Genomic DNA, 14,453 nt, shown 5'->3' with positions numbered 1-14,453 from the left:
GAAAGGAATGCAAGGATCTTCAAGTCTCAAAGAAGAACTGCGGATCAAGTGATAAGGCAAGTGATAAGAGAACTACATTTTAGAGCACGTAGAATTCTTAGACTAGATATACGTATGCAGTCACTAAATTTCTATCCATAAGAGGCTGTATATAGAAATAGATTAGTTTGCAGAGTTGAGGTTTCAGTAAGCTTGGGACTAAATGTCCAAGTTGTTGTTCTTTGGGTTTTCTTTGATGGATGTAAATATTTGTTCGTGGAAATATAAATATACAGTTACCAAATAAAAATACTATATCTAAACCAAACTCATGGTTAATAGTATATATCCCAGCAATCTCTCACTTAGACTTTTAGCCATGACAATTGTTAGAATATACTATATCCAAACGCATGGTTAATAGTATATGCCCCAACAATCTCTCACTTAGACTCATAACCATGCATCTACAACTTTCTCGGGCATTCTTTTACATGACTATTAAAAGTCTTTACCAAATAAGGTTTTGTTAAAGAATCTTGCCAAGTTATTTTCTGATGCAATCTTTGTCTACTAGTGTTTTGTCGTAACTATCTAGTTTGGTATTAAACTCTCCAGGAATCCTGTTACCAAATATATCCCAAGAGTGTACACCGAACTATGATCTTCCTTAGTATTCTCCTATTACGACGAAGTACTACTAATATTACCTTACAGTATTAAAATATTAGCGTCTTCTTGCTATAGTGTTGATTGTTCAAACATCACTCCCACTCGATAAAAGGCATATTCTGCCTATTAACGCTTTCCCATTACTTAAAATGTAATGGAACGTCAATTCCAACGTTTGGGTTTTGATGTTCTTGAACATCTAGTTATTTCTTTGCCTAATTCCTGTAAAACTAGTTTACTTCTAGGAACGTGGTTTATTATGCAGCCCTTATCTAGAAAACTATATTTATTTTAACAATTGTCTTATTTCCTTTAGGACAATAAAATAAACATCCATTCATTTTCTTGGATATTCAATAAACATGCACCTATCCATTCTTAGTTCCAACTTACATATCTGCTTTCCCTTTCAACACATATGCTGTACAATCCTATATCTGAACATGCCGCAGACTAAGCTTACATTCAGTCCACAGTTCTATAGATGTCACAGGTACTAACTTAGAAGGAAATAAATTCAGAATGTAATTTGCAATTTCTAGGAAATATTCCAAAAAACGAATAAGGCAAATCTGAATAATGCTTCATTAATCTATCCATGTCCAATAGAGACTTACTTATTTATTCTTTCTACCACACCACTCTATTATGGAGTTTACGGTGTAGATAATTGAGATGTAATCCCTTATTCTGATAAGTAACAAAAGAACTCTTTAGAGAGGTGCTCGTCACTACAATCAAATTGCAGTAACTTAATATTTTTCCTTGGTGCTTCTCCGTTTCAAGTCTTAAAAACCTTGAATTACTTAAATCATTAAGACTTACAGTGCATCAAATAAATATATTAATATTTTGAGTAATCATTTATGAATGTCACAAAAATACTCAAAACTATCTCTTACCATTATGTTCATTTAACCATACAAATCAGAAGGGATTCATTCTAGCTTATCACTAGCTTTATTTCCTTTTGAAGGGAAATATACTTTAGTCAAATTTCTTTCCAAACGGGATCCACAAGTTGGTAGTGCCTCTACTTTCAATGAACCTTAAGGTCCATCCCTGACCAACTTGAAATCCTATCCAAATTAATATGACTTAGACAAAAGTGCATAGATAAGTTTTACTCAATTTTGAAGAACATATTCACTTATGAGGTAGACTAATATTGTTATGTTCAGGAGAGACATTATATACAATAACAAGGTCATGCATTCATGTACCATAAGAGATAAAATATTTATCAAGCTCAATAACTCAAGAGTTATTCGAAAAATAAAACAAATATCCATCTCTTATTTTGTCCAGAAACCGGAATTAAATTCCTTCTTAACAAAATGTCAATATATTGCATCCTTTAAATTAATGTCTTTACACATGAAAACTTATAAGCTTTCATAAAGGTGTATCATCAATCTCTAAACCGAGACATGGATTCCATCAAATAACTATTACTTCGATAATATACATTATTATTATCCAATTTACCAGACATATTTACCCACGAAAGGATCTCGCCTTTTAATAAATTAAAACAATAATAATATACACAGCTAATAATAATTATATCAAGATTAAGAGTATAAGTACATTTAATGGCTAGAGAGTTTATTTTATTAAGTCGGTATAAAATACTTATCTCTACTTGGTTCGTTCAATACATACAAAATGTAATAGTACAAGAAGTTGGAATTTGTCACGACCCAAAATCCCACCACATGCGTCGTTATGGCACTTAATCTCTAAGACTAGGTAAGCCGATTACAATTACATTTCCAACCTTTTTTAAAAAATAGAATCTTATACAAGTGTCGAAACTAAAAGCGGAAACAATTATAACAACCTCCCAAGACTTGTAATATTGAGTCACGAACTCTAACTGAATACATGAAATGATCTCGAGGATCGAATATACAATATTGTTCGAATAAGAAATTAACAGTACAATAAAATGGAAAGACTCCAAGGGACTGCGACGACCAAGCAGCTCTACCTTGAATCCTTGTGATCATAGTATAATTCTGTCCGAGTCCGATATTTCCAATACCTGGCTCTGCATAAAAATGTGCAGAAGTATAGTATGAGTACACCACAGTCGGTACCCAGTAAGTATCAAGACTAATCTCGGTGGAGTAGTGACGCGGTACAATCAAGATACTCACTAGTCGAATAACTTGTGCAATATAGTAGTATACAATATTGGTGATTCGGCAAGCGATTGATTCGGCGCATCTAAGTATTCTCTGCTCTAGTACTGGAAAACAGCTAGTAATGATAGCAATAAAAATCAACCAGTGATATAAACAGCAAGGCAACAAGAACACCATAATTATTGCTCAAACGAATAAGGAATACAAGTACAACCAATTAATCAAGTTCTTCAAATATAAATCTTTCACATATAATTCTTTCGAATATACTTCTTTCAAATAAATATCTTTCGAATATACTTATTTCCAATAAATATCTTTCGAATATACTTCTTTCAAATAACTATCTTTCGAATATACTTCTTTCAAACAAATATCTTTCGAATATAATTCTTTCAAATAAAGTCACTATGTGATACCTCATTTCATAATCATAAAACATGGGTCTCAGCCGACTTTCATATTTTGTAACACGGGTCTCAGTCCACTTTCATATTTTCACGGCACTTCGTGCCCATATTTCTATCACAACCGCACTGACAACTCACGTGCCAAAATATTAATATATAAGATCCGCCCGGACAACTCACGTGCCAATAATAAAATCATCATTTACTCACGGCAACTCGTGCCCACATCTCATTTTATAACTGCACGGATAACTCACGTGCCAATATTATAATCATTATATACCCACAACACCTCGTGCCTACATTTCATATCACAACTGCACGGACAACTCACGTGCCAATAACATATTCCGCCCGGCAATAGCCACAGGCTTACAATTTCAACATGTATCAGACTATTATCAAATTTACTGAATTAACAAAATAAATTGCACAAGATATAAAAGTAATCACAAGGAAATCACAACATCACGTGAAAATCACCAGTATAATAACCCCACATCATCAATTTAATTATGAATCTTCCGAAAATAACACGCAAGTCATAATACATATTACGCCTGGACCTTAAGTCACTAAACGGGACGCTAATTCTCAAAATGACAAGTCGGGTCGTTACATTCTCCCCCTCTTAAACATACGTTCATCCTCGAATGTGTCAAGAATTATTTTGAGGACTTCAATTTACTAAGTGTATTTACTATACATATATTCGCGGGTGATCCTACGTCACCGAAAATTAATATGGGTCCGACAACACCATCTCAGTTGAGATTATTTCTCATGTTTACACTTACAAGCCTTAAAACCAAACTTTTCTTACACTCCAAATATTTTCAAAAGGACTGATTTCACATCAACACATGGTATTAGTCTCAACCGGCTGTAGCAACTCGTTCCTACTCTCGCACGGCACATTCACATTGTGTGACACATCATACATAAGCCCATAATCAATTATAGCATCGACAATTAATCTCACCTCAATTTAAGCCTTGTTTCAAACCTTCACAATAATGACAATGATTTGAGGAACATGAAACCCTCGTAATTATTCACCTGAATTAACGAGTCACATTTAACATCATCTGGGCACACACCTCATAGGCTAAAATACAATAAGCACAACATAACTATGACTAGCATGCGCAGATAAATACACATAAGAATTATCAAACAAGCCCAACAGGCATAACTCCCTATTTGTACTATAATGAAAAAAAATTCACAAGGGAGAATTTAAAATATATGAATTTAACCACAAAGATCTCAATATAACTTCCACCGCGGCACGTAGCCCGGTTTAGACATATCAATTCACATTAAAGCGCGAAGATCCCATCCTCAGCTCTGAATCAAAAGTATTATGCACATCATGCCAACTGAAATTTTTTCATTTCTTTTAAATAAATCTCTACAAATAATTTCACAACACATAATGAACCCCTCATACCGGTAGTATATTAAATTCATAATTTTTAACCAAACTATCCTGAATTTGTATCAAAACCCACTATAGTGAGTAATAGAAAGTCACTTTTGGACTCATAGCTCTCAATAGTGTACAAAACAAAAATGATAGACACGGGCTAACACCATCAAATCTCCCAACAGGGATAAACACGTGAGTGAAGTACAAATTCATAAACTCGCTATATAAGGAGCATGATAGGAGATCTCACCTCGATAATCGGGATTGAATCAAAATAAGAATAGTGCTCCTCTATTATGAATTAAATGATACCTGTAACGACACTATTTGGTGTAGCGGCCTCGGCCATACTATAGCAATTATATCAACGGGCTGGGCCTCCCCTCTAGGGTGCCCTCTACCCGCCTGTCCTCCACCCCTAACTGGCTGTGCATGTGGGGTAGTAACTGGAATAGAACATGTAGCCTGAGTGTTCTAATGAAATCCACCTCTCCCAAGTTTGGGATAATCTCTCATGATGTGCCTAGTATGACCACAATCATAACAACCCCTTTACGGGCGCGACTGCTCATACTGAGTCTATGCAGAATAACTTGAATAATCACTGTAAGAACCCTGTGCCGGTGGTGTACTAAAAGTATTAGCTGGAGCACTACGAGTACTCTGAATTGCAGACTGGGCTGACCGACTACCTGAGCCTCCGCCATGATGAGTGCTAGATGCAGAGTATAATCCACTAAATCCTCTAAAATTTTGAGACCTTTTGGCCTCCTTAGACTCTCTTTCCTCATTCCTACCACGTTCTAACATTCTAGCAATCTCTACTACTTGCTGAAATGGAGTATCAGACTGCAATTCTCGAGCCATGCATATTTTAAGATCATAATCGAGCCCCTCAATGAATCTACGGACTCGCTCTCTGACTGTGGGAACCAAAATAAGTGCATGACGGGCTAACTCACTGAACCTGATGGCATATTTTGATACTATCATGGTGCCGTGACACAATCGTTCAAATTCTGTGCGCCACGCATCCCGGAGAGTCTGGGGAATAGACTCTTTCAAAAAATCTCTGAAAATTGAGCCCAAGTTGGTGGTGTTGCATCGGCTAGTCTACCCTTTTCATAAGCTTGCCACCATTGATACGCTGCTCCTGACAGCTGAAATATAGTAAAGGCAACTCCGCTCACTTTTACAATACCCATAGTGCGGAAAATACGGTGACACTTTTTTAGAAATCCCTAGGCATCCTTGGTAGATGTGCCAGTGAAGATAGGTGGACTATACCTCTTAAATCTCTCAAGTCTCTTTTGTTCCTCTTCTGATACCTCTGGCCTGACCTCATGCTGAATCGGAATAACAGATTGTACCGGTACTATACCTGAAACCTGATTAATGTGAACCTGCTGCTCTGGAGTACGGGCGGTAGGTTTCACATTAAAATGAATGAAAGGAACAATAATTAACAAAAAGATGCAGGAATATGTATCGTCTTAATAGAAAGACGACACATATTTTACAGTGTATCAATTAACTCACACTATTACGAATAATGTAACTCTAGCATTAAAATTTAAATAAATATGAAGAAATCACCTGACGTTTATTCTTTGAATCTTTTGTAATTGGAGCAATGGAGAGTCGTAGACTTGTTGCGTTCATTTTGCGTTTTTGTTGCTTGTTGGTCTTATTTTTCTTATATTTTCAGCCAACTAATGTGTCATTCTCATTCTGAAATTTTGCACAAACTTTTCATAATTGTTAACCCACCTCTCAAATTATTAGGAAATGTAATTTTCAGCCCTCGTGGGTTTTGCAATAAGTGATTCTTAGAGTAAAGAATCTGGGAGAGCGCACAAATAGCCGTTTTTAGGATCTCTATTTAAAAAATAGTCGAATTTTATAACAACAAAAAAAAAAGTCTAGCCACCTTGGAATAAAATTTAGACTCACGCGAGACGATTGAAGTTGAAAATCCTGGGTCTAAAGTTTCAAATTTCAAATATGTGGGTATAAAGATGGGCCTGCAAAAACTAACTTCAGTACCAAATGTATGATTTTTGATTTTTTTAGTTTGAATTAAGTTCAAAATCAGACCTGAGGAAGTTACTTGGCAGAGCCTAATTGTACATTAATATCTAAAGCTGGCATAACCTAGATTTGAAGGTAAGATAACTATTGAAACTTGGCATTACTATCCCGCCTTGCATGGACTTACTACACAAAAGACAATATGGAGATAAAAAGGTTGTTTTCGATAGATCATCGGTTCAAAAAACACAAAAATTTAACAGGTTCAGAGAAAACATTCCTAGCATGCATATAAGTAGGGTGACAAACGGTCGGGTCGGGTCGGATATAGTCGGATTGAAAACGGAAAATGCAAAACAGATAATATATCCGATCCGATCCATTTCTTAGTGGATATATATAATTTTTATTCATATTTGACCCATTTTTAAAAAATTTATTATCCAACTCATTTTTTAGTAAAACATATGAATGAATAACTATTTTTTGTTATCTATTTTGTCACCACTAAATATAAGTGTTTTACAGTAACTTTTTAATGAATACGATTCAATTTTATTATTTTTAAGCACTCTAGAGGTGCATGGAATTTACAAAGCAAAACTTTACACTCGTAAGTAAATGACATTTACTTCGAAAGATGCGCCAGAATGGATCCCTTATGTATAATTAATGTCTGATTTTGCGACTTGCTAAGAAGGAGGAGGAAGAACAAAAAGAAGAAGAAGAGGCGGAAGAGCAGGAGGAGGAGGTCTAAGTTTGCCAACTCTGGCTAAAATTTAAATAGTTTTTAAAAAGTAAATATAACTTAAAGGGAAAATGCATAAGTATCTCTCTAACATATTGTCGGATTTTCAACTACACTTAAGTTTGCCGGGGTCAATAGTACTCCCTGAACTATTTTAAAGTAGAATAAATATCCCCTTGAGAGATGACATGGTACAAAAAGTATGTTCACTTTCTTAGAGGCGCGTGAGAGCATAAAACTACCTTAAATTTTTTATTAAATGTCTACATATATATGTCTTTTTATAATTGGATACTTTATAATTAGTTATATTTTATTATTACAATAATATCTAACCCATTTAATTATTTCCGGTCATTGTAAGGGATTCCCACAAGAACTCCGGCGAATTCCTCGCCAGGAAAAATGGAGTTCATCTCACCATTTTCGTCTTCCTCCACTTTTATTTTTACCCGTGCATCCCCCTTTTGCAGCAATAATAAAGACCCAATAAAAACTACCAACTATTGAATTAAAATAAGAAGATAATGATGGTTTGACAACTCTAGAACTTGAGAGTATCAAAACCACCAGCGACTATTTTGTCTATGGTGACAACGACGATTCTAATTTTTTTTATTATCTTCTAAGAAGTTTTCGAGGATTAAAAGATCTATCTTTCGTTTATGTTGTACTCTAATTGATCGGCGTTATTGGAATTATGTTTGTATTAATATACTCCCCCCGTTCCAGTTTATGTGAACCTATTTCCTTTATGGCCCGTACCAAAAAGAATGACCCCTTTCTAAATTTAGAAACAATTTTGCTTTAACTTACAATTCTACCCTTAACGAGAAGCTTTTATAACCACACAAATACTCTGGGCCCTTTTTTGATTTGTTTAGGACCACAAATTTCAAAAATCTTCATTTTTTCTTAAACTCCATGCCCAATCAAGCAAGTTCACATAAATTGAAACGGATGGAGTATTAAAGTTCTATGGTTATGGGGGGAGAAATAAAGGTGGCGAATGCGATGAGATAGGTAAAAATAAAAATGGCGGAAGTCAAAAATTTCTTTTGGAGGTGGTAAAGATATGGTGTCTGATGAAGCAAGTATGATAATGGTAGTTTTTGTGGTTGTTGACAATGGAGGCGAGAGAAAGAATAGAGAAAGAAATGAGAAGATTGAAAAAAAAAAAAATTAGTGATAAAAAATATTGAGGCGTGTGTACTCCACCACATAATATAGATGTGGTTGTGACAATTTAAGGGTAAATTTATTCTATTTTAAAATAGTTTAGTATGTAGTTTAAATATGACCCACATAAAGTTTAAGTGTGTAGTTGAAAATTCGGCTATATCTCAGGGGATACTCATACATTTCCCTAACTTAAAATAGAGGTTCTCAAAGAGGATATTTGGTGCAATTGAGGCAAGTGCATAGATAGCCATTTTTAGGGATGTTGTTTAGAGATTAGCCAGTATTTATTTTGTCCTTAAATTTTAAACTAAAAATCTTAATTTCAGGACAATTCATGACACGTTTATCCCGAAAATTTGAACTGAAAACTGAAATTCAAAATGCACTGCTAAATCCTAAATAGCAGCCCTATAGAGTGGCTACCTGTTGTTATTTCTACGGTGCAATTCTTACAGGGATCTTTATACAAATAGCCGACAATATTTATTGTTTACTTTTTCTAGTTATATACATAGATTATATATTGAGTATACATATGCATATATTATACATCCACCGGCTATTTTTAGTTTAAGCAATTGGATAGACGGCTATTTGGGTTAATTCTTCATTCTTACGAATCTATGTTGTATAATACCCAGATATTTGCTTATTTCTTAGCCCATAAACCGTAGGTTGGACCTCTTTGTTAATTTTACAGGAAAGCGTTTCAGCTCTTGGTAAAAATGATACCAAATAGCCATTAGCCACTTTAGGGACGCTTTGAAATATAAGCAGCTTTTGCAAAATATTTGAAAAATAACTACAACTTTTAAACTACAACATACTAGGGGCATACCAATTTCTTGTCAAAAATTTGCAATTTTACGTTTATATCATTATAGAAAGTAAGATAATATCTTCTGTTTTATCAATATTCTCATTACCATAGCGAGGGGGTGTTCAATTAAAGCATGAAAAAGGTAAGTAGTTAAGATTTTAAATGTTGTATTTCTAGCTAGATTATAAAAAAATAGGAAATAACTTGGTAAATTAATCATTAGTCTGTGTTAATTACCAAAATCAAGCACTTTCATAGGTCTATATATTTTGAAGAATTCCATAAATATTTCTCACTATCTTTTGACATTTTAGCACTAAATCATATCTTAAATTCCATGGCCACTACCAAATTCTCCCTTCAGTCAGTTTTGCTGCTTTGCATGGTTTTGTTTTCCTTGTTGGCTCTTCATCATTGTATGTCCATATTTAGTTTTTTTTTTTTAACTTATTATTATTATTATTATTATTATTATTATTATTATTATTATTATTATTATTATTATTGGAATTAGAATTAGAATTAACAAAAAACAAATGCAAACAATATGAAGTAGATTTTTGTACGGTTACCGTTTGTTATCTTTTAGTTGATCTGACAGTGTAAAAAATTCTTATTTCATGAAATGCAGGTGACGAAAGTACAAGAGTTAAAGCAGAAGTTTCAATCGATCCATGCATCCAAGTTCCTGGTGTACCAGCCAAATGGTGTTGTGCCTGGGCTTCAGGATGCTATCCTTCTCCTGAAGATTGTCTTGCAAATTGTCACCATTGATTAATTTTTTTAAAAAATATTTGTTAATTCGAGAAAGTATTATGGTTTTTTATCTATTTGTACTCGTGAGTTTCATGTTGCTAAATAAAAAAAAAAGCTGTGATTGTCATTAATAAAATTCAGTTACAGTTATTGGTACTTTAAATCTATATATCTATATCATAATTTTCTTACATATTTTGTCTATCTGAAATTGAACATGTATATATTATTTCTCGCTCGACGCCGAGCCTTATACATTTTATATAACAAGTGTATAATCATCATACACATCGATTATATGCGGATTATATACTCCGTATTCTTTAAAATTAGTAAAAAATAAAGTTTAGGATTATTTTTTATTTTAGGATTTGTTGGGAGTGGTTATTTTAATTTGCTCTAGCTCTAGAGTCAAAAGGGCTAATACATGTATATTGTTTACTTGGTTAAATAAAAAAAATCATTTGACAAAGAAAAGGTTTAAAAGCACAACTTAAGTAATGTTGCAAACTAACAACTAATTTATATTCTCCCATGTTTACAATTTTGGGCCCAATGCTTTTCAGAAGAAAGACACACAAGTAGTAACATTTCCAACACAATACATAAAGTAGAAAATGACACTAGGTAGCCACTCTAAAGGCTGCTATTTAAAAATTAGCCAATGTATCATGAATTTCAGTTTTTCAGGACAAAAATATCCTGAATTGTCTTGAAATTACGAATTTTAATTTAAAATTTTATGACAAAATAAATACTGGCTAATATCTAAATAGCATTACATAAAGCAATTATTAAATACAGTGTCTTTGGACCTCACACCAAATTAAAATTATGGAACAAGAATGAAACAAATACATTTTAACTTCAAGCAATAGACCATTCCTTGTTTAGCTCATATTTCAACTTCATTATCTCATCCTCAGGCAAAGTCATGGTCACAACCCTTCCTTCATCACCATCCTTGCTAGAATCATTTGGCCCGGCCGGAAGCACCACGACGGCTCCTGCATCGCCAACTCCATCGACTAGGTAACTTACATTCGTCGGTTTGTGTCCCTCCCAGTCAAATCCATAGAGATCAGCACCTTCCACGTTCACGAAAGTCAAATTTGCTCCGTAAACAACCACGTCCGATACTCCATGATCTTTTTCGATGGCTTCATCGATCTTTAATCGCTCGTCGATAATCTCATTTTTAATTAACCTTGCTAATTCACTAGGATTAGCTTCTCTAATTGAGTGATCAACCTTTACCACACCAATGAATTGATTGTTTCCTACGGGGCCTTCTTTCTTTTCCTCACTCTTTTTACAAATGGTCACAACTTTGGGCTCAGGCCCATCTCTAATTCTAGAAATGGACTGCCAAATAATAGCACATAATGATTCAAATGGGCCTTGAATTTCTGTTCTTGATTGCAAGTGGCCCAATTTGGAGGCAGTAATATAGAATGAAAAGGACTCCATTTTGCAACTATTGTTGGCAATCCAATGATCTTCAACTGGTCCGACCCGTTTTATTGAAAGTGGATCCTCCACGATCTTTTGCAGGGTTTGGGTTGGGTTTGCTTTTGTCAATAAATGGGCCAAGTTATTGGGCCGGGCTGGTTGGAATCCACCAACTACTTTCCCCAAAAAGTTAATAAATTCAGTGGCTGAGAATACATCTCCGAGTACATGGGCCCAACTTAAGCCCAATGCAATTCCTCCACATTTGAATTTTGTATGCTACATTGATAGCCCAAGATATAAATGAGTCAACTATCAATTACAAATAAGAAAAGTTTAAAAAAAAAAAAAAGAAAGAGGGAAAAGTAATACTCATATAGCAAAATTGGTAAATTAAAAAAAAAAAAAAAATTCCCTTACACAATGTGGATGCAAATGTATAGATGGTCATGCAACATAACCAACAATTGACATTGCCACGTCATTTCATTCTTGTTATTCCTTTTAAGTGTATTTGATTGTAATTCATATGATATGTTTTTCTATAATTAAGGATTTTTTGATCTAGAAAGTTTTATATAGTTATGCCTACGAAATCGATTCTCGAAAATTGTTGATATGGATTTTATAGAGCATTAATGATGCATCATCTTATATATTTTTATATAATTTATGTTATTTTACAAAATATAATAAATTACTAGATTTGTAAAATATTTCTCGAGCCTTAGAATTGATGTTCACCTTTGCCTTTTAAAAAAGTACCTTCTATATAACTCCCCCCCCCCCCCCCCCCCCCCCCACACACACACACACACAAACAAAAAAAAAAGTAATAGCCAACTAACTGTAATAACGTTGGCAAAATAATAATGGCGGTATTTTCTTGTCAATTTTCTTTAATTGGTACATTTAAAGTCTTGCGTTATCAAAGCAGCTACCACAACTACCTCATTTAATTGAAATAATATCAGTCAACATATACAACCATACGATCTTTAATACGATAGGGAAATAATTGCCACTTGGTTGGACCTAATTAATTTCTTCTGGAAATTTAAATGATTATACATATATGATATATGTTCGAAGCAAATAGTTGGGGTGTACAACCGAAGTATGGTGGGATAATTACAATTGAACTAGGGGCCGTTAAGTAAGATGGGAGCCAATAAGAAGCTAACAAACGGGAAACCTGATCTAGACACAGTAAGATCAATTGAGTTAGCAAATCTAACGTGTACAAGCATCTTTTTCCTTTTATTTTTAAATTTGACACTATTTAAATAAAAAAGAACTAACGATAAGGCTTTTCTTAACCTTAACTAGATGTCTTTAATTTTAACTCATGACATGGGCAAGCTTCCAGTAAGAAGCGTTTTATCCCATTTTGTTAGCTTCATGTAACACAATTCGAATTAATTGATTCAATCAATTTTGAATACCGAATGACTAAAAAGAAATGAGGTATAAAGGAAGAACGAAAACATGAGAGAATGTATTTGGCTTTAGTTTGTCTTTCATTTAGTTAGAAATTGAAAGGAGATATGCATCTATCAAGTATTAGTAGACCAAGTTATTTGGTACTTTTCCGTCAGCTCGTGATTTCGACTAATTCCACAGGATACCTCCCACCAACAACAGATACCAAATAATTCAATCCACCAAAGTTAGGATAGATGGAATTAGAGAAATCATCTAGTGTTCTTTGCATCTGCTGGTATTTTCAAAATAAAGAACTTTTTGTTAAGGAGAATTTTATCTTTTTAATAGGCCGCTACCCGATGCAAACCCTAATTAGTCGAGCCAGTGCATTGAATAATGTATAATTAAACTGGAAAGAAGCTAATTAATTTCAAGAAGGAACAATACCTGTATGAGGATTGGAGGGGAGAAAGTCAACTCAGGACCAAGAACTTGATTAGAAACAAGTAATTTCTCAAGAGAAGCATCTTTCATTTCTAGCCATTCTTCCAAAGTCTTATCACATTGTGCTTCAATAAACCTAGCTCCACAGTCATTGCATTTTATATATGGCCTCCCAGATTCTGCTCTCCTAAACCTACCAGCTGTCATATAAAAATGGCTAAACCATGAAAATATTGGCTCCTTAACTTTATATATGGTTACATCTTGAAACGCTTGGCTATTAAAGTAATAAATCCCTCTCAAGTAGTGTAATTTCATGGCTAAATCAATATTACTTGGCTCATAAACTACATCTTGTCCTGTTACATTTGCTGGTCCAACTGAGGAAAACTTGATGTTGTAAATTAGACCAGCTTCTGATTTTGAAGACACCATTTCTTGAAATTAAATTTTTTCTATTTTTGAGATTATTTTGATTGAGTTGGTTTTTTCTTTGGAAAGAAGTTGAAGGATAAAAGATTATAAGTAAGGGGGATTTTTGTTGACTGTATGTGTGATGTTCTTGATTGCAAAGCATATTTAAAGGGTTAGAGGTGAGATAATGGACTAGCCATAAATCACTTAGCTCATGAACAAATAAAGGACATTTGCATAAATGGTCCCTTTTTTAGGCCGCTCTTGAAATTATGTTGCCCGTACACAAAATAGAGGTAAGGTTTGCGTACATCCCATACTTCATAGACCCTACTTCTAGAATCACAATGAGTATGTTCTTGAAATTATGTTCCCTGTTAGCGCAATGGACTAAATTTATATCAAACTAGGTATGTTGTTGTTGTTGTTGTTGATGTTGTTCTTGAAATTATGTTCCCCGTTAATTAGTGCAATGGGCTAAATTTATATCACACTGAGTATGTTGTTGTTATTCTTGAAATTACATTCCCGTTAGCGT

The 14,453-nt window shown here is 34.0% G+C and overlaps 1 protein-coding gene across 1 annotated transcript; it reads right to left on the bottom strand.

Moving 5' to 3' along the window:
• Positions 1–10,935: 10,935 nt before the first annotated feature.
• On the bottom strand, positions 10,936–14,118 carry LOC104097966 (protein ECERIFERUM 26-like). The gene is made up of 2 exons (XM_009604597.4): positions 13,505–14,118; positions 10,936–11,911 (listed from the first exon to the last, which is right to left on the bottom strand). Exons 1-2 carry the CDS (start codon positions 13,934–13,936, stop codon positions 11,048–11,050), a joined length of 1,296 nt encoding a protein of 431 aa, XP_009602892.1. The 5' UTR covers positions 13,937–14,118; the 3' UTR covers positions 10,936–11,047.
• Positions 14,119–14,453: the final 335 nt, after the last annotated feature.

Source organism: Nicotiana tomentosiformis, chromosome 9 (genome assembly GCF_000390325.3).
Source record: "Nicotiana tomentosiformis chromosome 9, ASM39032v3, whole genome shotgun sequence".
Taxonomy (NCBI): Eukaryota; Viridiplantae; Streptophyta; class Magnoliopsida; order Solanales; family Solanaceae; genus Nicotiana; species Nicotiana tomentosiformis.
The sequence above is the reverse complement of the archived record's forward strand: the minus strand, read 5'-3'. Positions and strand labels throughout refer to the sequence as shown.

What these genes read in the sequence shown, in the direction of transcription:
- LOC104097966 (XM_009604597.4), bottom strand. Translation starts at nt 13,936, where the DNA reads ATGGTGTCTTCAAAATCAGAAGCTGGTCTAATTTACAACATCAAGTTT. An exon ending in CCCCTCCAATCCTCATACAG is followed by an intron (nt 11,912 to 13,504) that starts GTATTGTTCCTT and finishes CTATCAATGTAG; the next exon opens with CATACAAAATTCAAATGTGG.